The sequence below is a fragment of the Cyprinodon tularosa genome, unplaced genomic scaffold, assembly GCF_016077235.1.
Source record: "Cyprinodon tularosa strain WSP-4 unplaced genomic scaffold, ASM1607723v1 ctg554, whole genome shotgun sequence".
NCBI lineage: Eukaryota > Metazoa > Chordata > Actinopteri > Cyprinodontiformes > Cyprinodontidae > Cyprinodon > Cyprinodon tularosa.
Genome location: NW_024039290.1, coordinates 772,032 through 798,607, shown reverse-complemented (window position 1 = coordinate 798,607; position 26,576 = coordinate 772,032). Strand labels below are relative to the sequence as shown.

At 39.4% G+C, this 26,576-nt stretch overlaps 1 protein-coding gene across 2 annotated transcripts in view; it reads right to left on the bottom strand.

Moving 5' to 3' along the window:
* Nucleotides 1-26,576, bottom strand: part of pak4 (p21 protein (Cdc42/Rac)-activated kinase 4) — a 56,710-nt gene that overhangs the window by 6,567 nt on the left and 23,567 nt on the right. For both annotated transcript variants that reach the window (XM_038305288.1, XM_038305289.1), the window contains exons 2-8: nt 16,787-17,026; nt 14,838-15,055; nt 14,557-14,752; nt 13,856-14,089; nt 11,548-12,003; nt 6,753-6,886; nt 5,671-5,797 (exon numbers count right to left, since the gene is read on the bottom strand). In XM_038305288.1, the coding sequence (XP_038161216.1) occupies nt 5,671-5,797; nt 6,753-6,886; nt 11,548-12,003; nt 13,856-14,089; nt 14,557-14,752; nt 14,838-15,055; nt 16,787-16,987 (1,566 nt within the window). In that variant the 5' untranslated portion in view covers nt 16,988-17,026. The remainder of the gene's footprint in view (nt 1-5,670; nt 5,798-6,752; nt 6,887-11,547; nt 12,004-13,855; nt 14,090-14,556; nt 14,753-14,837; nt 15,056-16,786; nt 17,027-26,576) is intronic.

Genomic DNA, 26,576 nt, shown 5'->3' with positions numbered 1-26,576 from the left:
CCGCCAGTGGGCTTGGCACCATCCAATTATGTCACTTTCAACAGTGAGTTTTACATCAGCACTATCACTATTATCTAAATGTTTATCTGGCCTTTTTTAAAGCAGAAGGCATTACAAAGCACTGATGTCCCAAACTGGTGTGTTTTCATTAAGCTAACTGTCTTAATCTATAACATTGCTTTCTAGTTAAAATATCCCATCACTTCCTGGACCTGGTCACGTTTTCATTGACCAAAGTCTGTTCTGACTATGAGTGCGCAACACATTTCTAACAACACTAACCCTCCGCTTATGAAACAGAAAACCTGCAATTCTCACTATGAGCTTTGTTTTCTTTATTTTCGGTCTTGGTACTAAAATTGAAGCCAGCAGGAGGCCTGTCGCTGCAAACTTTGGGTCAGACATCAGCTCAAAAGACGCCAAACCATAAACAATTGTCCACTTCCATTGAGGATTAAACATTAGCTTTGAATGAGCTCATATGCGTGACATGCAGCGTTCATCATCGCAGGCAAGAGTCATTCCTTTCACAGATCTATTCATGGGGCTGTAACATTTGGTTTTTATAACAGGAGCACTAGTACTCCAAAACGAAAAGAAAAATCCGAGGCACAAAAAAAAAAAAAAAATATTTGTGCTTTGACTTTTCTTTCCTTTTTTAATTAAAATTAACCTGGTCAATAATTACTGTTTCTTGAGGCTGTCTTTTTTTCAAATGGGGTTTCCAGTCCCAAACGGCGAATTCCCTGCCTTATAAGGTTGTCCTCAAACTCAAACCAAGGGTAGCCTTGTTAGCAGTGTGGCTAAAAATCATCAAAACAGAATGCTGGAAGAAACACGTCCCGTTTGTTGACATCTCCCATCAAACATAAAAAATTAAGACCCATTAAATTCATCTAAACAACAATCTATCCAGGTGTTACCTTGATTCTTGTCATACGGCATTTGCTGTACTTATTTTTTGCAAGACCAGTCATGATGATGATGCCATATTAAATGTAATATTTCGGCTTACCCCTGATAAATAATATGAATATCAGAATAAATTCTTAAAGATAATCATTTTTAGACTTTATATATTCAGTGTGTCATGATTTCAGGGGCTCGCTCACTCACCACTCGCTGAAGAAACTAAACTCAGAGCCATCAGTGCATGGGTTTTGCAAAAGTCTAAAACACAGGAAATGGACTCTAGATTTTGTTGCGAGTTGTTTTTTTGTTGTTGAAAAAAATAGAACAAAAGAGAAAACTCTGAGAATTCACTAACTTTATCAACAAAGCTGTTAACACCGTGCTCACCTGCATTGGTGAGTGGATTGCAATCAGACACAGGGTTCCCGTTTTTACAGCACTTCAATAACGTTTATGTTCCAATGTGTAGGTAAATGTGTTTTAAAACACAGTTTCAGTGGCCGGTGGGTTCATTACACGTCAGAGTATCAACATATTTCCATTGTAGTTTTAGCCTAACAGGTGTAGAGCTTTCTCTTTATCCAAAACGTACCGTCTGCTGTTGGGTCAGCAGCCTGATCATCTCCCTCGGTGAGCTGATCGCAGTCTGAACGGCGCAGGGTCTACGTTCTCACAGCCCTTCTCTCATGTTTATGTGCATACAAGGTGGTAAAAAGGCGCACACTGATGTGCCACATTAGGCCTTGCTGCCAGAAATCTCTAAGGCAACAGTGACATGTCGTGACTTGTTACCCAAGTATTTTCCACTAAAAATTTACCATTCGACTTTTTCGAAAGCGTTTCTCTTTCTTGTTTATAAAAGACAAACAGATATCTTACCTAATTAAATCCCGTCTTACTTTAGAAGCAAAAAATAAAAGAGCTGAAATCTGTGTTCTATTTTTTTCCCTATATGCACAGACCTATTTTTAGGTGTAAGAGCGAGTAAAATGCTCACTCTGTACAGCCTTGATTCAGTTAATAAACCTGACTTAAATTTTGTAGTAGGGGTTCAGGTACACATTGGAGAGAAAGGCAGCTCTAGATCAGATTCCAGGGGCAAGGTGTTTTACAGGAAAAATAGGAGGGGAAAAAAGGAGAACTGCATCAAAAAAAAAAACTGTTAACATTAGGGATGCACGATATTGGGATTTTGGCCGATATCCGATATGCCGATATTTTAAAACTCATGTATCCGATAACCGATATCGATGCCGATGTTAAAGCTGGACAAAAATAAGTAGTCATTGAAAATAGCAGTTTTGTTATCCATTTCTGACACGTTGAAAAATAATATACTCAAATATATTTTCATGCTGATATCAAATTGATTTTTAAAAACGCGGTATCGATCTATTTTACTTTCAAAGTCTCGTGAAATTTCATCGTTCTGTTACAAACTCTCCTGATATTTAGCAAATTCTTGTGAGATTTTGTTAGTAAAATAGATCGATACCGCGTCAATATATCAACATATAAAAACATGGCAAAATTTGGTGAATTTTCGGGGGATTTCGTAGCATAACGATGACATATAGCAATATTTCATTAGTAAAAGAGATTGATATGGTGTTTTTAAATGGCAATATATCAGCATATGAAGATATTGGGATATTTTAATGTATCAATATTTTTTCCCTCGTCTTTAGAAGTTTTTAAGTCTGTAAAAAAGAAGTTTTTGAGGAGGAAGAAGAAGTAGTGTTTTTTTTTTTTTTTTTTAAGACTTTAGAAACTCAGAAGCTGATCAAATATCGGGTTAAATATGGGTGGGGTGGCCGATGTCCGATATTCAGTTTTAAGGCCGATACAGGCAGATACCGATAGGGGGCCGATTATACCGTGCATCCCTAGTTAACATTTAAAGTGCTGAAACAGCTATGATAAAAGGACTTGGAGAAGCAATATTTGGACTTTACAGAAAAGCTGCAGGAAACAGTGACGTTTTTGGTTTTATTGGAACCAAGTGTTTCTGTATAGTTGGTTCCTTTAGCCGGGAAGAGTATAACATAAATATTGTGGACCTTTTGTTTTGTTCTGGTCCTTGAGAACTAAAAGAAGGTCTCTAATGACTGGGGAGCCTCACATAGCCCATACCTAACCTGTACATCTGATAAAATAAGGCTATATTTACCAGGCATCTGTCCCTTTATTGCTTTAATGGTATTTTCTAAGCCTAAATGGAATTCTAGCAACGGGTGTGATAAGATGACCTTAAGAAAAGTGCCGCCATCTACCAGAAAGCCAGGTGGCAATAATTGACACAGCTAATTAAGAAAGTGAATCGTCATGGTGACTCATAAGAAAGCGACACCTTGCCACGGTTATAGACTAGGGATGCACGGGAAATTCGGCCACCAAATATTTTCGGTTGGATTTTCAGTCAAATTTTCGACTTACAGCACATCGGGCGCAGGGGAGAAGGATCGCAGGCAAACAGAGCAGCCTTCACAAGAAATGTTGTTGAGCGCGCAAGAAAATGACTGAAGCAAGAGAGCACAGTTTTTCAGAGTTGAGCACGCAGCAGACATGTTTTGAGTGAGGAGGTGTGAGTTTAAACGTTGCAAATCGTTCTCACTGCGCCATCAGGTACGAAATGCCACAGAAATCCAAACGTCTCCATAACCGTTCTGAAAAGAATAGGACACTCCGTCTATGGTGGACGTGTTTGAAAGCTCAAGAAAGTTTCTCCGTGACTCTGCCATGGTAAAGGGAAAAACAGGAAAAGGTCAGTGGTAAATAAATATTTTTGATTAGTTTGTAATTGATTTATTGAAATGCCTCGAGTTTAAATTTCTTTATGTTTTTTAAGAGGGTTAGTGAACGTCGTGGTAAAAACTGCTATGGTTCTAATATTTTTGACAGTAATTTTTTCTGTGTTTTTAATTTCCAGTTTTTGGCCTCGGTTTCCTCAATTTTTTTGTTTTCAGTTTCAGCCAAGAGTTTTCATTTCGGTGCATCCCTGTAATAAACCAATCAATATCAACTTCATAAACCGATCTACAGCAGCTCTTAGTTAAAGTAAATCAACATACATAAAAAGGGCTTTATTTACTAGAAGAAAAAAAAAAAATCTGTAAAAACAAAGCCTAAAACACAAAAATAAAAAATAACACAAGAGCAATCCATCAGAAAAACTTTGAATTAAACCAGAGGAAATAACCAGAGTATAGATTTTTAAAATGTCATAACATGAATGCACCTTTAGAAACAGTTGCTTCTGTATTTTATCCTTTAAGCTCAAAGAAGATTCTGAATGATTCAGATATTTCGGAAATAGTGACAGAAATATAAATATGTATATAAGCTCTATATATAAACTGTGGAAGACAGTAAATGACTCATTAATTAAATGTTAAAAGTGGCCCAAGAACAGAACAGAACTTGGGAAACTCCGTGTCCAATACCCGATTGTTGATCGTGGCAAAAAGGCACAAAATAGTTTTCGATGCCATAAACTAGTTCTTCACCGTACCACACAATCTATCCTCCATTTTATCACTCAGGATGTTATAATTAACTCTTCTGAATGCAGAACTGACATTCAAAGATAAGACAGAAGACGTCAGGTATGCAACTTTAAAGTCCCTAAAAGGTTTCAGTAAAATTATTACATTGTTTTTCATTATAAAAATTATTTATTTGTTTATAAACTCTTTCAAAGGATCTTTTCAAAAATCCAATACAATTTTAAAAACATATTTGTTACTGATGCATGCAGACATTAAAGCTCATTTTTCACCTGATGATAGACTGACCATAAAACATGGAAGCAAGCATCTAACACAAACAGTCGCTGTAATGCTTTCCTTCTGCTCATTACTCAGCTGAGCTAACATTACAGCTCCAACCAGTGTGTTATAAACCGTTCTGCTGACTGTGACACAAAACAAACTGAGGAGTTTTTCACTTTGGAGTTGCTATGCAACCAGGCTGGTTTCATTTTCTGCAGAAAGCAGAAACTTGCCTGTCACCGCGCAGGAAGTAATTTGGTATCAACTGCAGCTCGCTGACAATAGCGTTTCAAAATTAGGTCATTTCTCCAAATCACCCAGCTGTTATTTACATCTTTTCTTAGTTACACCAACAAAAGGGGGGATTTATTACTTATTATTGCCTAAAAGACGAATTTAAAAAAGCTGCATAAAGAAGACATGTACTTTAATGGATGCAAGTTATAAATAGAGGATTTATAGAGAACTATGTTAAAACCACAAACATCAGAGCCTTGGTTCTTTGATGATAAATAAAAGAATGATGGTAAAGATCGGCAAAAAGCTTTAAAAAAAACTGCAGCAAACTGTGATATCTGTGGATCAACAGGTCTGCATTACAAACAGTAGAGGCTACCTGCATGCCAAAAGGCTGGAATAAGCCATAACAACCATCAACATGTGATTTAATTTTTTTAGGAGAATCATGTGTTCTGGTTAGATCACACTACGACTTAGAAGTTTGCACCAAAACCTGCAAATGAGTTTGATGGGAGCAGAGAAAAACCTGCAAAAGCAGATTTAAAAAATGTAATGTCAGATTTTTCCACTTTGAACATCCTGATTGGTTGACTCTGTAGTAGCAGTACCGTGTCTAGATTGTTGATGAATCTTTAATGTTGTTTCTATTGAATCAAACTCAAAAATCATCTTATTCTCTTTTTAAAAATATTTTTTCACTAAGAAGCAGCTGCTGTTGGAGCTCCTCATACATGTGAGCTGTACGTACCCGGCCATCGTGAGTCAGGAGGATGGAGTCGCTCTTGATGTCTCTGTGGATCACACCCTGGGTGTGCAGGACAGACAGCGCCTTCAGAACTGACAGACACACGGTGGCGATCTGTTCCTCGTTCATCCTGCACAGTCAAGAAAACAGCAGAGGCGTCCGAACAATTAGGGTTTTTCCTTCCCAATATTTCTGCAGTGATGTGATTCATTTCGTTGAATTTTGTGGCACAACTGAATTTGGTGGCCATGTTATTACATTTCACAGATTTATCATACAAATAAGTGCATTGGCACTGAGGATATTAAAAATCTGCTGCTGTGGAAGAATACCACATCCAACAGCTTGTCAGAACCAGATCCTTGTAGCTTAATGCAACACTGCCCCCCAGTGGACTGTTTTATTTCTGCCATGAGAAAAACTGATGAAAAAATTAACTCCATACATCAGTTTAACTAAACTTTGTAGATTCTTGGCATTAGTGAATGAGTGCTTTGAAGTTCTTAAAAACTAGAAGAAAAGCTGCAGAAGCTGAACTGAAACCTGAAGAGCCAGCAGAGCGTTTTCCCTTTGGTTCCATCTTAAAAAAGGATTTCTACATATTTCAAGCATCCTCATTGAAGTTTCTTCATATCTTTAACATTAAGCACATCTAAGGATCAAACATTTACCAAGCCTTGATTTCTACCTGCATAATAAAATATGCAAACAGGTTTTATTTCCCTGCTTCTTTTGGATCTGAATAAACTTGGATCCACTTTACTAAGTGAAAATATTTAAATCCCAGTCTGTGATCTTTGGCGCCTTTATTTTCTGTTTGAACATTGAAAGAATTTTAAAGATGTGATTCTGCATCTAAACCTAAATTCTTAACAAAACTTGTACCTTTTACAAATCCAGTTTTCTAGACCCAGATATCCACACGCTTTAAAACAAAACGAACAAGGTCTTGGCTTTTTTGGGGGGGAAACAGATGCCTCTAATAAAAGCCTTGGAAAAAATAAACTTTGCAAGATAAAAACCCAACAGGCAGTAATGTCACCATGACGATAAGAACCAGACTGCCATGGCGGACTTGGTCTCACCTGGTGTGGGTGACGATGTCGGTGAGAGCTCCTCCCTCCAGGAACTCCATGACCACCCAGAGCTCATCCCCCACCAGGTAACTGTTGTACATCTCCACCACGTTCTCATGGTGATAGTCCCGCATGATCACCACCTGTAGGAGCCAGAGAAAAAACAACATCTTTCAGTTTGTGTTTAAAAGTGTTCATTACACAGCTGAGGTACCACTGAGACCTCCAGGTCCATTCAGGGCAGAACGAAAGCTTATTTTTACTAGCAGTTTTTGCTAAAATTTTTATTAATATTAGGGCTGCAACTAACGATTATTTTAAAAATCGATGAATCGGCCGATTATTTTTTCGATTAATCGATGAATCGGACAAAAAAAATTTTTTTATATTAACCTCTTTATTCCAAAATAAACATTTTAGACAGAACAAACAAGCACACAAGTACAGGTTGCTCATTAACTGTACTGGTGCAATATGAAAAATAAATGTTTGTGTAAAAACTACGCAAACTTACATGAGAAATGTAGCTGTACATCCACAAAATATAGGCTACTTTGTTTCATAAAGCGCAAAAAGAGACAGGCATTTTTGTTTTTTAAAGCCCCTAAGGGGTTCAAACAATAGATCCCCCCATTTCAACAAATGAGTTTTTTTAGACTAGAAGAGTTCTGCCTTTTAAGACAGGAAAGTATAGCAGTTAAAGTTGCTGCTTGAGAAAATACTGAACCATAGAGATAAAAATAGCCCTGTGATTCAAATTATAAATTGTATTTGGAATAAAAATGACACATCCTCCAAAGACAGATATTTACATGGGAATGTGGCAGATAATTAATTGACATATTACTGATCTTGCTGGATTTTGTTCTGCTTTACTTCCATAAATTGCAGGATCTTCTTTTCTTTATCTTTGCCAGAAGATTTAAACTTTAAAAGCCTTGCCCTCATAATTTGCAAGTTAATTTATTTATAAAGAAAATATAAACGCTGCTTAAACAAATTTAAATGAAATTAAAAGTAAAATAAGTAGCCAACCTTATCACTGTCTGTAACCTACTAACAAGGTAAGGAAAGCATCAGATGAGCTACCTGAGAAACTAACGTTACGTTTCCCCACTTTAAAATGAAACAAACATGGTTACTCATCCTGCTGATCAGCTCTCTTCACTGCCATTGAAGGCTCCAACGTGTTTTCTTTTCAGGTGCTGCGTCATAGCAGTGGTGCTTCCGTGCCATGTTCATTTGTTTTTACAAAAGTTGCATGTTACGACTTTTTTCACTTTACAAAGCGCCGGCTATTTTAATTATTGTGATCAATTTGCGCCGTCAATCCCGGCGCATGCGCGCTTCATTTGCAGTCTGGACGCTGAGGGTTAACTCCTCACTAAAATCCTGCGGCTCTGACTGAGAGGGATTCCTGTGGGAGAGGGAAAAAGGCGTTGGGATGGGGGAGGCGCCCCAAGGCAGGCAAAAGCCGCCAGTGACACCGTAAAAAGTCGCCAGATTTGTCGCTAGTCGCTTTTTTGAAAAATAGTCGCTGGAGGGGTCTGAAAAGTCGCTGAGTTGGCAACACTGCAACTGCGGCGCTGACTCGCTCCGCCATATTTTTTTTTTCTTCCCCCGGTTGACGGCGGCGGCGGATGACGCATTAATCGCGCGACACAACTAATCGATGATTAAATTCGTTGCCAACGCTTTTAAAAGTCGATTTATATCGATTTTATCGATTCGTTGTTGCAGCCCTAATTAATATTGACATGTACAGTAATGTACCCTGGCCTGAGTTAACATTCCCCATTAATATTAGCCTGCTGCTGACAAACCAAACAGCAATAGGCCAGAATAGGAAAGAGGAAAAATAAAAATCAGCCGAAAATACCAACTGGGCGATGTGTCAGTCTATTAACAACTGGTTCATAATCTTGACAGTTTAGCATTAAGGAAATAAAGGAAATGAGTCATAAACTATGAGTGTAAGAAAAAAAACAATAGAACCATTAATTCCTCTTTAAATAAAAATTACATATGCCAGGCATTTGTCCTGATGGTGTTTATTTGGTTCTTTTTTAGCCATAGTTTTTCCTCCATGTGCTGCCAGTATTTACTTCCCCATCCAACAGCTTGGCAGCTTCAGGTCCTGCTTCACTCAACATCAACACTTATGTTGTACCCTGAGCTCTACTTATGTCTTCTATATTTCTTTGCTCCTTTTAACACTTGATCTTGACCTTTCCTCTTTCCTTTTGCACCTCCATAGACAATCCTCCATTACTTCCTTGCTCACTCATTACTTGCATGTGCAATATTGTACCTATGGTCATGTGGTTTTTGTTATGGTAAATATACAAAGCGCTTAGTTTACTATCAAACAGAGCATTTAGAAGGTCTAAAAAACAGAGATAAAATATAAAGTAACAGGGAGCAATAATTTCATTCTGAAAGCATTTATATGCAACCAGAGTGAGCTGGAAAAACTGAGAACCTCCAGGGGAAAAACGTCCAAAAACCCACCTCAGGTCAGCGAGGAACTAATAAGGAGTTGATAAATGAGTTTAAACAAATAACTACATCAAAACAATTAGCATATCAATTTAAAGCTTCATTCCTGTAATCTGTTAATACAATATTACAGTTTTCCTATTATAGGAAAAGTTAAAAACTGCTGTGAAATCAGCCTTTTTTACCTCCCCCTTTCAGATAAGAGCAACTCCTCACAACGAGTCACTTCTCATTTGTCATCCTTCTAGTTGACAGTTTTACACATTTTTTCCTTCAGCTTGGCTCCTTTTTTTGGTAAAAAAAAAAAAATCTAAAACTTTTGCATGAAGAGGGTTCAGATGTTGTCGCTCTACTGCTGTTAAATCTGCAGCCATAGAAGTCGCTTCAGTCAAGAAAGTGCGTCAAAGTTTCAGAGACCGCCTGCGATTTTTGAAAATAGCCTTTATGTTCAACAAAATCTGATTGAAAACAGGGGCACTTTTACTGACAGCAAAGTGTTAGAAGCACTAAAATACAGTAGATTTAATGTACATTTAAAGAACATTCAAATGGGGGAGGCAGGGGAGATTTTAAGAATAATTGTTAGCAATTTCCTCTTATGCTTCTAATATTTTTTAAACTCTGTTTTGCTAATAAACTTTACCTCCATCGATAAAGAACACTTTGGACCAATGAGTCCATTTCTCTTGAATTGAGTTCAATTTTTCTTCAGTGTGGGAAGAGGAAGGACGTGTGGTAGCTGGTGTGTAGGATTTGACATTTCAGGGGTGCAGTTCTCCCTGTTGCTAATGTAACTTTTCCTTCTACACTATATAATTTTCTACAATATAATAATTTCTTTTTGGATTTTTATCATCAGCAACAAATGAAAAGCTTAAAAAATCTTTACCCATGTTTAATTATGTCTAGCAACTCTAGGTCCATCTCCGTGACCGTGATATCTTGCAGACGCGCCATTGTTGTTTTGGAGGATAAACACTGCCGCCTGTTCCACGGATGTTCTTGTGACCATCCGCCGAAGTTCTCGCAAGTTCCCCAATAGGTTCCCCCTTGCACTTTGGTGGAAAACTGTTGTACGTCCCTAGAAATTCCAGACCGACGGTGCGGAAGCATACCAGCAAAATTGGTTCCAGACCAAGGCACCATTTGATGTGTGCGGTTGCAGAAGTTTAATCTGCCCTTTATGCATTGAAATGAAGAAAGTTGTGGATAACTGTAAAAACGACCTAGGTACTCTGATTAGCGTAAAAATAAGAGGCAGAATTAAATAAGAAATAAATCATCCAGTCTGCCATGAAACTCTTAAATTTAGATTGTTTTTCATTTTAGTGGAAAATTAAAGGCATACTATGCAACATTTTTCAGTTAATTAATGTGTTCCATAACGTTTTGGATGATTAAATGAGTCATTTCAGGTTGAACAAAGGTATTCTCGGCCGCCCTGGTGGTCTGTGGGGGAAATACCGCACTTGCAATTGCAGGAGCCCTCGGCCCGCACCCACAGGCTCAGAAGTCTCGCGAGAGTCAGTCTTGCTTTACGGCGAGAACTGCTACACGCCCCCAGTTAAAAGCATGCTCGTTGCTAGCACAGTGGCACAGGGCTCCGGACAGAGAGAGGAGTCGTACACGGGTGAACATCGGGCAAGCTTTTTTCCGAATGGCGAGAGCTAAAATAAAAAGAAGGACCTCGCGTTTCTGCTGATGCGATTGTAAGTAACATTGGAATGGTTTCTCTCTCTCTGTGTGCATGTTCATACTTTCACTGTGTTAGTCATTCGTTGCGTTCGCCTGTCTGCTAAGCTCAAAACAACCGCGCCTGGCTTGACGGAGAAACCAGGAGAACAGCTGTGCATATTTACGACAGTGCACTTTTACTTTCGCCCTCTGGGGGGAGCCTCGATGGAAAATCAACACCGGTTGCATAGTATACCTTTAAAGGCTGGATTTTCTTAATCTTTTATTGTCAGTTTGTGAAACATGAAAAGACAATCAGGGATGGGTTTTTAAATGCTAGAGAAAAAAAAAACAGCCTCTACACAGATAAAATAAACTTCCAGGATTTAAGCTATTTTAGATGTAAAATGTTAGATTTTTTTTTTATTTTCTTTTAAATTCATACATCTTTTTTGGGCGTTTGTACAAAGACCTTGTTTCCTACAGATTTTGTTTGTTTACTTGAAGGTTACAGTTTTGGTTCTCCTCTCAAGAGGTCCTACAATCCCACAAGACATATACGTAACTCCAACCCCTGACCTGCCGTCTCTAGGGTTCAAGCTCAATCAGCCATCGGATGTAAACCTCTTACCTCGTTAAAGAGAAGTTCTCGGCGCTGCTGTTTCCGAAGGTCCATCTTCTTTACGGCGACCAGTTTTCCCGTGGTCTTCACCGTGGCGATGCACACAATTCCCGTGGAGCCCTCACCGATCTTAATGTAGTGATCCAGGTAGGTCCGCGGGTCGCCAGGATCCACCACCATCTGCAGCGCCGCTCTGAACTGCTCGTGGGAAACCCTCTGGGGTTCCCTCTGGGGCGAGCGGCCCTGAGACGGAGCTGCTGACCCCGGGGGCCCGCTGGGCACAGGGGGACGCGGGGCCGGGACATTGGGGTGAGGGGTGTGCGGGTGCTGAGAGGAATCAGGGGTGAGGATGGGGTGGGAGGCGTGATGGGTTGGAGGATGGCTTATTGGGGGCTTGGATGTGGAAGAGCCTCTGGCGGAGCTGCTGGATGGTCCATTCTGAGGGGATTCATGGTGATGGCCCACCTGGATGGAAGAGATGAAAATCTGCATCAAAACTGGGTCCAGTTAGAAAGAGTTAAAGAGCTTTTATGCTTCCTTTATTTCGGAGAGCCTCACTTTGTTTAAAGAAACACAAATTTCACAATATATTTTTATATATACAGGTGCTGGTCATAAAATTAGAATATCTATATATATCTATATATATATATATATATATATATATATATATATATATATATATATATATATATATATATTATATATCTCTATTAATGTGCTTGGACACTGAGCTCTGTGAACAGCCAGCCTCTTTAGCGATGACCTTTTGTGTCTTGCCCTCCTTGTGCAAGGTGTCGATGGTCGTCTTTTGGACAACTGTCAAGTCAGCAGTCTTCCCCATGATTGTGTAGCCTATAGAACTAGACTGAAAGACCATTTAAAGGCTTTTGCAGGTGGTTTGAGTTAATTAGCTGATTAGAGTGTGGCACCAGGGGCCATCAATTTTGAACCTTTTCACAATATTCTAATTTTCTGATATGATGAATTTGAGATTTTCATTTGTTGTCATTTGTAATCATCAAAATTAAACAAAATAAACATCTGAAATATATGAGTTTGTATGTAATGTATGAATATAATATACAAGTTTCACTTTTTAAATGGAATTACTGAAATCAATCTACTTTTTCATGATATTCTAATTTTATGACCAGCACCTGTAAAAGTCAATGGACAGCAGAATGACAGTGAAATAAATAAACTCATTAATTTTACTCTTACAGCTGCAGTTACGTAAATCAATGATACATTCATTCACAACTGGGCAAAACGTCAATTATGAATTAAATGAATATTAAAGGGATAGTTCGGGATTTTTGACATGAATCTGTATGGCATCCCCATCACCAGTGTCATGCAATCACACTGACTTACCCCTGGCAGCGTCCTGTGAGCAGAGTTCTCGTCCAGTTTTGGTCAAGCTGAAAGTAGTCCGGCAGGTTTGCTAGACCCAGCGAAATAAAACGTTTCTCTTCCCAAAACATTATGTGTTCAAAAGAGTGATATTTTTGCATCCCAAAAACATTGTAGTGGAAAAAGTCACACGTCGTTATCACTTGGTCCTATTTTCTCTCTGTTCGTATCAGTGCGCGCCGTCATTCTGACAGCGAGCTCAACAACAGCCAGATGCATGTCTCCCTCCGCCCAGCTAGGAGCTAGGCGGAGGGAGACATGCATCTGGCTGTTGTCAGGTTAGTAGGCCCTAGCTGTCAGAATGACGGCGCGCACTGATACGAACAGAGAGAAAATAGGACCAAGTGATAACGACGTGTGACTTTTTCCACTACAATGTTTTTGGGATGCAAAAATATCACTCTTTTGAACACATAATGTTTTGGGAAGAGAAACGTTTTATTTCGCTGGGTCTAGCAAACCTGCCGGACTACTTTCAGCTTGACCAAAACTGGACGAGAACTCTGCTCACAGGACGCTGCCAGGGGTAAGTCAGTGTGATTGCATGACACTGGTGATGGGGATGCCATACAGATTCATGTCAAAAATCCCGAACTATCCCTTTAAGTAATAAAAGCTCCCATCTGTCAAAAAGAATAAAGAATATCGGAGATTTTCTGACCTGCAGATGTTGGTTAACCAAAAAAAGAAAATAAAAAACAATCCAGCAAAGCCTTGTTTTTTTGGGTTACTGTTTAAAACCTCGAAATCTACGCTATTCCTGACATTTAGAACTGAAAAAGCCTTCTGGGTGAGAAGCGCAACGTCTTCACACTTGGAAACAAAGTCCAGTGTGACCTGGATGACCGATAATCTTCACCAGCATGTTGGTTAACATTGCAGAGGCCGCTGAGGCTCTTACCTGTCCCGTGGGACTGCGTCCACCTTCACTGTCTGTCCGCGGGTACGTGTTGAAAGGCCGTGTGTTCTGTTGGGCGGTCTTCATCACACCCTCAGTTATGGGCAGGTTTGGGGTTCGGATGTTTGGTCCAGAGAGAGGCCTCTTGTCCCTTGGAGATGTTGGACTGCCCTCGCGTGCAGCATAGCTGGACTTGGGCCTGTGGTCGCTCTGTTGGTCCCGGCAGACCACCTGCTCCTGAACAATGTTAAAAACAGAGCACTGTTAAACCTGAGCAGTTCTGTTTCCGACATTCAGGAAGAGATACGAGCAGATTTAAGAATTAAACTGAACTAAATGCCTTTCAGTCTGATTTAAAGTTTCCTTTGAGATGTGAAACTTTGATTGTTTTTCTTACCAATCATGATTTAATACATTATGTGCCACCTCCACCTCTTTCTACTGAATCCAACAAAGAGAGAGGATTTCAACAACGTTCATAATTTATGCATGAAAATATATCTGATTTAGCCAAAAGAAAATACTAATTTATGAGGTTATCCGAGATGTTTATTTAGAATGGAGTTAGTGACAGAAGGAAAACAAAAAATGTCTTTCTTCCTGTATTTTAGTTGCCAGAAGGCAGTCCAATCTCTGGCAGGCAGATTTCTTTCAGTTATGGTTAGGAAGTGTAAAGAAATCCTTTGAATCTCTGGTTTCTGTACCTGCTCCCGAGGATCTCTGTCTCTGTGAGCAGGAGGGTGCTGACCCGAGCCGATCCGGTCCCTGTACGCCTTGCTGGGCTCTTGGCCCCGAGGCTGCTGCTGGGGCCGACCCTGCATATCCTCGTCTCTGGAATGTGGATGGACTCCACGCTGATGGTGGCGGGGCTCGCCCTGGTGGTCCTGTCTGTGTCTGTCCCTGAGAATCAGATGGACCCAGTTAGTCCAAACCTCTAGGGTCCTGCAGCTCTTCTATTGTTCACACAACCTCTCTGTTTTCTGACCTGTCTTGTCTGTCTTGGTGTGCGTAGTGCTTGTGCTGAGGGTCTCCATTCTCGTGCTCTCTGCCTACTCCACCTGAGGAGCCGGAGTCCCTGCGAGGCTGAACGGGAGGGCTGCCTCGTCGCAGGGAGTTGGAGCGAGTCACAGACATGGTGTCGAACTCATCGAGCAGCCACGTTAAGGAGCCGTCTGCTCCCAACTTGCTGCCTCTAACAATAGTCTGAGGTACAAGAGGTGAGAAAAAGGTTTTGACTGAAAGAAGAACTGGAAATGAGATTTTGATTCAAATTAGCAGACCAACACAAAGTAGTTCACAGATGTGAAGGGGGAGGAAAATTCTTCTTGTTCACAGAAAACCGAAATAGTGTCACATAAATTTGTATTTGGCCTTTTTGACTCTGCTCCTGTAAGGAACACAATAAGACAGGTCAAGGAGGACGTTATATAGAAGTTTAAAGTAAGGTAAAGGCTCCTTCATTCAGAGCTGAAGCCTTTTGGATAAAAAGGTGAAACATCTTGAAGACTAGGGCCGGGTACCGAACTTCGGTTATTTTGTGGTACCGTCCGAAATGCTTTGGTGTGGAGGAGTATCAAAACATGCCTCTTTTCGGTGCCAAGTTTCAGTGACTGGCTGTAACATTAAATGTTATTGCGTCACCCAGGAAAAATACATATGTGGTCACGCCAACCCACAGGGTTCAGGTGTATCTGTTGTGAGTCGATTGCGTGCATCGGGGGGGATCGGCCTATTTTTAGATCGGCTTGTATTTCCAGTGTAGTCCTTTTTCTCTGACTGTGACTGGCTGGATGTGCTCTCTTCGTCCTCTGACATGGGAGTTGGCTCAGAGCTCGCCTGCCTGGTTGTGTGTTTCCTGGATGGGGGCCGCCTTTTACTGTTGATTTCTGTCTCTAATTCTGTCTCCGTGAACCCCAGTCAGCCTCGGCAGATGGCCGCTCACACTGAGCCTGGTTCTGCTGGAGGTTTCTTCCTGTTAAAAGGGAGTTTTTCCTCTCCACTTTCGCTACAAGCATGCTTAGTGTGAGGGATCGCCTTCAAGTCAATGAGTCGATGCAATCAACTGGTTTTCCTTAGATAGAAAACTTTGAATCACTCCGACTGTATGATCTGGTGAACTGTAAAGTGCCTTGAGGTGACGTGTGTTGTGAATTGGTGCTATATGAATAAACTGAATTAAAATGCCATCCAGATCAAAAGTGTGGGTTCACTTTATTAAGATTAATGCCAATAGTGCGCAATGCAATATATGCAAAAAAGACATTGTTGCTAAGACTGGCAACACGACTAATTTGAAGAAAAACTTAATCGTGCACTTGATCAATTTAAGAGCAGAAAGTTGCTCAGTGTTTGACTGCAAGAAGCGTGGACCGCAGCCAGCCCAGCCATCCTCCGCTCAGCAGCCAGTGGGCAGTGCAAAACCGAGGCGGAGTGATTTAAATAATCATCGAACTCCACCTCATCAGAGAGTACCGAAGACGCTGTTTGCAAGTGTTCTTTTGTACTGAAAAAAAATAAAAATAATAATATATATATATATATATATATATATATATATATATATATATATATATATTTTATGTAAGAGAAGTGATTGGAATGTAAAAATCTGAGCGAAAAATAAAACTAAAGATTTGCACTTTATGTTGTGTTTTCTTTTTCTTAGAATTGATATTATAAAACTGGTATTGAAAAAAAGTGTTGTTCAGGAACCGATATTGGTACTGAAAACGAAAATTTACCCAGCCCCTTTTGAAGACAAGAAAAATCGCCCATTAATTTAATATATACTGCACTAATCATTTAAAGCGGTGAGTATTAAAAAAGACCAACTGGAGGTTTTCTTGGAATCACTCCATATCAGACAATGAAAGTTCTTCTATCTCAGGTGAGACCATTAGACATTGAGAAAGTACGGTTTTCAGCCCTCCCTACCTTTCGCGGCTCAACAGTCGTGATGATGGTTGCGTCGATGAACGGTTTCGGCCTCTTGGCGGTGTCTTCGATGAGGGACTGCCATTGGCGCGGCAGCCCAACGAACTTCTGCTCCTGTTCGTCAAAGTCTGTGTGGACACGGTGCTCAAAGTTGGATGGAGCAGAGATCTGGACTCGAGGCTTCTTCTTTTTGGTAAACATGGTGCTGATGGAGGAGGCTGCTGCAAGCAAGCATCAGATCTGCATCAAGGAAGAATAAAAGAGAAAAAGATTGAAGGATAAAATTCAGATTGAAAATTACAATTTAAAAAAAAGCTCCTTAATTAGCAAATGAGTATGAATGAAAAAACATTTATAGCCATCTTACATTTTCCTTAGTGTGATGCTATCCAACTTTTGTCACCGATAGTGTTATGCATATATCTTACAGAATTAACCACTGCACTTCAACTGAAAGATCATTAGGCTGGATGGTGGCATTAATCTAGCTCTGACCTTTAGATGAAGGTTATCAGGTCAACCAGAGCCTGAAGCCAATATTCAAAGCAAGACAACAGCTCTAAGGATTTCCTAATGGGAACCTACCAGCCAGTATGGAGAGAGATAAAAGTGGAGATGGAGCGGCATCTTTGAAAAGGTCACTTCGCGAACATAACAAGCAGCTTTTATAAATTATTGGAGGTAAATACATTTCAGCTCTGAGCTTTTGAGCTTCGTTACAAGGGAGGTAAAACAAAATATAATCTACAAGGTGAAAATTTACCAAGAAGTCAACTTAATGTAAATATTGGGTCCAAAAAAAAAACAGGGATGTATGATGATGGAATAGGGATGTCCCGGTTCGATATTAGCCCAAAAAAAACAACATAAAAATGTTGGATTTTATCAGCCGCCATTTAAAATCATGCTGATAGAAACACTCTGCTTCTGTTAATATTACATGATGATGAGGCCTTTCTACATTCTACTAAAATAAAAAAAGCCGGTATGATTTATGCTAGTATTATATCTTTTCAATATTGATATCGGCCAATTCTCAAAGCTGCAATGTCAGAATCGTATAGGAAAAGAAAAGTTGTACCTGGACACCCCAAGTACTTGATACACATCACTTTAGGGCTGGGGCACATTAAGAACAAAATAGCTAAAACACTGCAGATCATTGCAATAGTTATAAGATTTTTGTTTCTTTCTGTGATGATTTCATAGTAAACTGAGCATTAAAATAAAAATATTTCAAATTAAACAAATTTTTTTTGTCTTAAGCGCCTCTGACTTCCAAATCTTTTCATGTTGCATTTAACTAGTGTCAGCAACAATATCAGGGGTACAGTTGGAATGCATGAATTTCGTTGTCATATGCAATTTGCATACAGTAATATTACATTAAAGCTACAGTGTGTAATTTTAAGCAACATCTAACGTCCAGACTGCAGACTGCAGCAACATGAACATCTTCCCCCCACCGCTTTTCCCCCCCAACAGTACGGCGAGCGTTACGGGACAAAATGTCTTCCACGACCTCCGCATCACCTACCTTCTCAAGTGATGAGGTTTGTTTACATAGATAATTTGACAGATAGTATTTCATTAGTCTGTGTGGGTATAGATTTCATGTAGACTTAAGATAATAAATATACCAGTTATTTTTTCTACATCGTTGTGACGTTTTGGCGATCTCGCAATCGCTAGTTTGTTGGCTCTGCGCTGCCGTAGCGCAAAGATGTCTGCGAGACCCGCTCCTATGTAATTATAAATAACGAATTCTAAGGCAACGCAAATATTAAGGTTAAGAGGCTGAGCTCGTAGATGATGATAAATAACATAGTTATGTATAATATATTACATTTCTGACTGTATAGCCCTGTAATTATTACACACCGTAGCTTTAACAAATATGATATAACATAGATAACAGCTACCAATTTAAACATAGGATGTCAAAGCAGAAGTTTAGTTTTTACGACTTCATACTCATCCAATTTTATTTAATGTAATTATTCTGAGCCAAATGAAAATTGCTTTAGAAATGAATGAGAGTATAAATGTAGATTTTTAAATGTATCTTTAAAAAAAAAAAAAAAAAGCTTTCTTTCACCAGAAGGCCTTATGGATATTGGCAGGTCACTTTAATCTCTAATATTTAAAGAAAAGAATTCGCAGCAAGTTTAAGAAACCAGGAACAAAGAATTTAAATAACTCAACAATAAAGAAAATGAAAGTAAAGAAACATAAAACAAATTGCTCGAATAATGTGTTTATCTTTTAACCCTTTAAAGCCCGATCCAAGAATTAAACAAAACAGAAAATAACTTTTTTTTGGTTTGAAGTCCTTATTTGGCCTTTTAACAAAATATGTAAAAAGAAAAAACAGAAATACATTTTTTATATTAATAATTTATTACTATGCGATAAGTCAAGATTATTTTTTTGTGTAGTCTTCTGCCCTCTGTTATCAGGTATATCTGATTGTGTACAATAGGATTTTGAGTAAAGTCAGACGCAAAACATTTCAGAAACCGTATGTATCAAATATGATACATTTGGCGTTATAGGTTTAACAGATGTTAACGACTGTTCCAACCGTTGCATTTCCGAATTCAACCAAGTGGTGCCCGACTTTACACGCGTGAATAAATTGAATGTGATTGGTCGGTTATCAAGGGGGCGGGATTGTTGTGGCTGAAGGTTCACAAGCATTTTGGTTGTGACTGGTGTCTCGGAAGCATCTTGCTAACCAGTTAGCAACTTAGTGCTAGTAGGTTCCCAATGGGAAATTCCATTGGGACCAAGTAGCACTAAATTGGTGACTTAGAAACGACACTGTCAAGAAAGTAGGATGTAGTAGATTAGAAGTAGAGATTTAGCAAATTATTCATCTATTAATCTAATAATTATTTTAATTCAGGGAAACTATGGTGCTTTTTCTGCATTAGCAAAAATAATGACAGTTTTGGGAAAATGTATGTTCCATAGCTTGAATAATTGGGTCCAAATTTTTTTCCTTTAACATTTCAGTGACAGAGGAGCTCTGGAAACACTCAGCCTGCTGTTTATAGGAGCTTAGGCTCACACAGCACGTGGATGAGATGAATTAGGAATCCATAAAGGAAGTCCGCTTTGTCAACATCCTCCTCTCTCCCACCTCCTTCAGGAAGGAGCTGGCTCTCCGAAGCAGGTTATTCAGCCTCTTCCTGCTACGCTCGCTGCTGCCACACCCCCAAGCAGATCCTCACCACAGTGTCATAGAAAGTTTATCAGGACCTCAGACTGTTATGGGTAAGATGTGACTGGATCAGGAGGATTAAACAGCCATCAACCACACAAGCGCACCTGGAGGAGGTGATCATTGGATCTAGACAAACCAACTGTGGGGTTTGCTTTAAATGGAATAAAAAACCTTGGACATGAAAAGGTCCTCGGCTAAATTTATAAATTCAAGTATTTGCAGGAATACTTTTCCCTGGCAGTAGAAATAATTATCAAAATGGAAGATTCCTGTTTAGATCAACTAAATGTTGAAATAAACATCTATTTGGCAATAATAAAAAACAGAATTATTGTAGAAATAAAACATATCAGAGCATATGTTAATGACACTACAGTTTACTGAGAATAAAATAGAAAATTCCTTTATTTTCAACAAATGAGGAATTTTTTTTGTGCAATAACAGCAAAGTGACAGGAATCTAAAATAATAAAACTCACACAAAAACTTACAATTATGTATAAAAAAAATAAAAATTTTACATTAGGAGCCAAAATAACCAAATACTGTGCTATTATTAACAAAATGACTGAATGTAGAGCTGATTATAGGTTAATCTAAAAACACTATTTTACAATAAGCGACAGTTAAAGCAACAAATTGCAAAAAACAGTGAAGATGTTGCTAAAATGAGCGAATAAACTACAAACAGCAGCATGTATGTAAACTCCTACTGAGCTTGTAGGGAGCAGGGATGGTTTTAACGTCTTTCAGCTGCTGGTAGGAAGGATCTGTGATAACGCTACCTGCATGTTGAACCACAGGCTAAGGCCGTTTCTTCAGGAGTAGCAGATGATCAACATAAGGGCCTTAAAATAGATCTAGCTTCTGATATTAAATGCACTCAGCATTAATGTGATACAGATATTTTCTAGCATGAGGAATAAAAGCCGCTTCCAGATGTGCTGACAGGCAAAAAGATCCTTCTCCTTAAATATTTAAATGCAAGATGTTTACATTTCAGAAGGTTAATGTGAGACAAGCTCTGCACACTAAGGGTTGGTTATCCTTCCGCAGCAGTGTGTCGGAGTGAGCATGTCGCAGGTATTTTTGATTTATGCCCAATATTGAAGCGTGGTCTGCCATGTTTTAGTCCACGCCACAACGCAAGAGGAACAATCAGGAACTAGCTGTGGGTCTAGATACGGCCGAGGCGGTGAGGAAGTGGGGGCAAGTTTATGCAACAACGGAGGGACATGAGTAGGGCTGAGTAAAAATCAATTTAATCGATTTTGAATCGCTTCCTTTACATGTTTGCAAAATCGACGTCTAGGGAATGTGATAGATTCATTTTATAGCGACCCACATCACGTTCACATTCAAATAAGCAGGAAAGATTACTTCAGACTCAACACTACTTCAAGCCAGATAGCTGCAAATATAGCCAATAGGTTGACTGAACACATTAACAAATGGGGGCTGACCAGAAAACACCCTGTAGTTGTTACAGACAACGCTGCAAATATGGTTTGTCTGCTGTGTCACGTCTGCTTGCTCGAGTGAGGCTTCACTTTTTCACTTTTCACAAACAAGTTTGGACTTTTGAGACAGTTTTGTTCACATCTCAAGTTTAAACTGTCTAATTTACAAGTTTGCACTTTGCGTTTAATGTGACAGGAAAAAACAAAATACATGAATATTTTGAAACACAGTTAAACTACTTGCATTATTGTAAAAACAGATCGATTCGAAATTAATCGATTTAGAACGGTATGAATCAAATTCGAATCGATTCAGGACTTTGGCGAAAATACCCAGCCCTGGAAAATGAGGGCAAAAAGAGACGAGATCGAGGTGGAAAAAGAATCCCAGCGTTCTCGCGCACATCGCTCTATTAGCCGGTACAACTTCACAGGCCGTTTTCCACAATGGCGGTCATACAAACAAAACAAGCCGGTAAGGTACCAAACAGGCAATATGCAGATGTAGATTTGCCCAATCAGAGGCCTCCTGACTGCGGCACTGTCTGGGGTCACCTACATCTTTGCAGAGGTGCACCACAGTATTTGCAGAAGGGGGTGGGGGCACATTTGCATTCACTGCGACACACACGCAGCCGACCTGGTTTCTGAGTATAAATAAGCCTTAAGAGCGTATAGGCAAGGATTACAAATGCTGTATTTAAATGGAGAGATAATGACTGGATTTTTAAATGTGTCAGTAAAATCAAGCTTCCGGTGACCAGCCAAATAATCGCTGCACCCTGATTTTTTTACTTGGCCTACTGAATGGCAGCGATCTCATACCATTGTAAAACATTGACGGGAAGTAGAGGAACATCAGATCAGTCCCCACCTACAGCGCCAAAATTACAAGCAAAAAAATCAGAATCTGTTGTGGTTTGTCTAATTAACAATCTCCATGTTAAGGAGAAAACACTTCCATACATTCCCAGCAGTAAAACCCGAGTCCTGCTGGTTAGCAACATGCAGAAAAACATGCAGAAGCACACAAGGGCTAATAATGTAGCACTGGAGCAACTGAAACAACATCCTATGATTAGAAACATCAGCACAGGTAACATAGCAAGACAAAAAACAAAAATAGATTGAGACAAATAGCATCAAAACAATGATGTTACAGTCATTACCCAGTAAGAAACAGCAGCCATCTTACACTCTCTGCAGACTGGCTGGTAGCAATGCTACAACAAGCTAGGGCTGCAACTAACGATTATTTTAAAAATCGATGAATCGGACGATTATTTTTTCGATTAATCGATGAATCGGACAAAAAATATTTTTTATATTAACTTCTTTATTCCAAAATAAACATTATAGACAGAACAAACAAGCACACAAGTACAGGTTGCTCATTAACTGTACTGGTGCAATATGAAAAATAAATGTTTGTGTTAAAACTACGCAAACTTACATGAGAAATGTAGCTGTACATCCACAAAATATAGGGTACTTTGTTTCATAAAGCGCAAAAAAAGACATTTTTGTTTTTAAAAGCCCCTAAGGGGTTCAAACAATAGGTCCCCCCATTTAAACAAATGAGTTTTTTTTAGACTAGAAGAGTTCTGCCTTTTAAGACAGGAAAGTACAGCAGTTAAAGTTACTACTTGAGAAAATACTTAACCATAGAGATAAAAACAGCCCTGTGATTCAAATTATAAATTGTATTTGGAATAAAAATGAGAGAACTAGGGGTGCTAAAAAACACATCCTCCAAAGACAGATATTTACATGGGAATGTGGCATATAATTAATTGACATATTACTGATCTTGCTGGATTTTATTCTGCTTTACTTCTATAAATTGCAGGATCATCTTTACTTTATCTTTGCCAGAAGATTTAAACTTTAAAAGTCTTGCCCTCATAATTTGCAAGTTAATTTATTTATAAAGTAAATATAAACGCTGCTGAAGCTAATTCAAATGAAATTAAAAGTAAAATAAGTAGCCAACCTTATCACTGTCTGTAACCTACTAACAAGGTAAGGAAAGCATCAGATGAGCTACCTGAGAAACTAACGTTACGTTTCCCCACTTTAAAACCAAACAAACATGGTGCTTCCGTGCCATGTTAATTTCTTTTGAAAAAAGTTGCATGTTATCACTTTTTTCGCTTTACAAAGCGCAGGCTATTTTAATTATTGTGATCAATTTGCGCCGTCAATCCCGGTGCATGCGCGCTTCATTTGCAGTCTGGACGCTGAGGCTCTGACTGAGAGGGACTACTGCGGGAAAACGCGGTTGGGGTGGGGGAGGCGCCCCACGGCAGAGTAGGAACATGCATGCTTTCACGTAAGAGTCTCCAAAAGCCGCCAGTGACACCGAAAAAAGTCGCCAGATTTGTCGCTAGTCGCTTTTTTGAAAAACATTCGCTGGAGGGGTCTGAAAAGTCGCGGAGTTGGCAACACTGCACCTGCGGCGCTGGCTCGCTCTGCCGTATTTTTTTTTCTTCCTCTTTCAGTCAAGAGGCAGTGATGATGGCGCGGCGGATGACGCAATAATCGCGCGACACAACTAATCGATGATGAAATTCGTTGCCAACGCTTTTAAAAGTCGATTTTTATCGATTTTGTCGATTCGTTGTTGCAGCCCTACAACAAGCCTACAAATTATGATGAATAATCCTGTAATAAGTCTGGAGAAAACACAGCGGGTAATAAATCTGGACACAGGCTTATTACTTAGACGTTACAACACCACTGCAGTCACTCAAAACATCTGAGTGGGAAAAACAAAGACTACAACGGAGGAAAAAAAACTATAAGACTCAGAAGATGGGCAGAAACAGCCTTAACAAACATTTAAACCAGCTTAAAAGTTTCAACAGTCTGAACCAGAGACGTAACAGTGAAGCGGTCTACAAGGACGATGGAGCAGAATCAGTTCTCAAGGAGCCTTAGATCCTTCAGTGTCTGTAATGTCTGTCATCATCTGACAGTTGGTAGCATCAGAGCCACTGACTGACAAAAAAAAGTCAACAAGCGGATGAAGAGGCCTGATTCTGTTCCGAGAAGACTACACACATTCTCATCATTCATAAACCTGCAGAGCATCTTCAGTCAGAGGCTTCTACGGATCTGCTGTAATGCAGACCTCTATAGGAGATCGCTTCTCATCTCAGTTATCGTCTACATAATTTTGAAGAAACCTGTATCATTAAACTTAGATTGGATTGAAATAAATTTGCCGTATAAATTAATGAAAGATTAATGCACACAAAAGGGTTTTAAAAAGGACAGTCCCCCCCTCTGACACTGCACATGTAACCATTCAGCTCTTTATGAACCCAACATGCATCAAACCGTGAAACGCTTTCAGGCATCCTGTCTGATGACCTTCAAGGGCTGCTTATACTACCACAGCAGTGTGTCTCAGTGAGCTTGTCACAGATATTTTTGATTTATTCCCAATATTGAAGCGTGGTCTGCCATGTTATTCCACGCCACAACGTAAAAGGGACAACCACTAACAAGCTGTGGATCTAGATACGGCACATTTGCGTTCACTGAGACACACACGCAGACGACCTGGTTTCTGAGTATAAATCAGCCTTCAGTCCTCAGGCTATTGTTGGGACTCCTCGGAGTCGATTCCGACACCATTTCTACAGACTGAACTTGTAATCCAATCACTGTCTGTTCAACACCAACCAGATCGTTGCTAACTCATTTACCCATCTTTGATCTGCATGTGCAGAAATACTTCAGGCCATTTCTCCACATTACTTTTCTGTTTTCTTTGTCTCCGACGGCATTATTGGCATGCAAAGCACGAGCCGACAGAAGCTCAAACAACGGCCTTCGACAATTCTTTTGCTTCAAATGAAATACATTAAATGTATTTTGCAGTTCTAATCTAAATGAAATAAACAAGTAAAAGCAAAGCACACTAGAGTATAAGCCACCAGAATGACTACAGTAAACATTTCTAAGGATAAATCATTCTGATGTTCTTATATTTACAGCCTGGGAGTAAAAGAATTATTTGGCTCTCAAACCCTGAGATTTCTCCTTCATCTTATTCCAAAACCCAAATTTTGAGTGTTTCTGAGATGTGATGCAATGAGAGAATATGAGCAGATCTCTGGATGGGAGTCAACTAATGCAGCTTTTTAGGGGCTGATTGATGGTAACTAAGCAGGCTGTTGACAACTGTTTGAATCTCATACCTCCTTGTGGATCAGCAACTGAAATATACTGAGGGATTTTTAAGGTATAGTTACATATAGCTGGGAGATTAGACCTGGAGGAAGTCACAGGTGAGTTTCTTCAGTTTCCTTTGCCACTACAGAGAGTAGCAAATCATAGAAACTAATGCTGCTGCATTTGTCTTCCCTTCATTGATCATTCTTCTCTAAATAACTTAATAAAAAGAAATAAAAATCTTGCATCCAGCCCTCTTTGCTTCCTTTCCCCCCTCCTTCAGGCTACATTCAGCCTCCCCATCCCTCACACTCTCTTCATGCATGGATCCTTCTAAGCCGGGCTGAACAATGAGAAAGCCCGTCTGCTCTGTGGACCGAGCCAGGCTGATGAGCTCTGGACGAAGCTGCTGTCCTCTGGCCTGATTCAGGCATTGTGCATGGGTGGTCTCAGTCTGCACTGTGAAAAATGCCAGTTCTTTAGTAAAATGATAAAAAGCTAAACTGAATCCAGATGGGAAAATATAGGAGAGGCTGATTATGAGCTAAAGGACAAAATATGCTCCAGATTTCTTCCTCTATAATTTTAAACTATTACACAAAGTTGGAGTTACTGATGGCTGGGGGAGGAGCTATTGGCTTAAAAAGCTGAGATGATGCACTGATACTGGTACTGGGCCCTAAACACATGCAGTTACTCTTAACTGTAAATGTCCTTTAATACAGCCAAATATATTAGCTTTTATTCAGTTTTTTACTTTTCCATGGGGAAAAATTTCTTTTGTGGATTATCATAACATGCAGTTTAATTTTGGGAATAACAAGAAGATATTATATACTATTTATGTAGAGTCTTACAGACCAAATAAATCCATTTAAGCCAGGATAGAATGTGTTTTGAAACGCCAGAAGACAAAAAA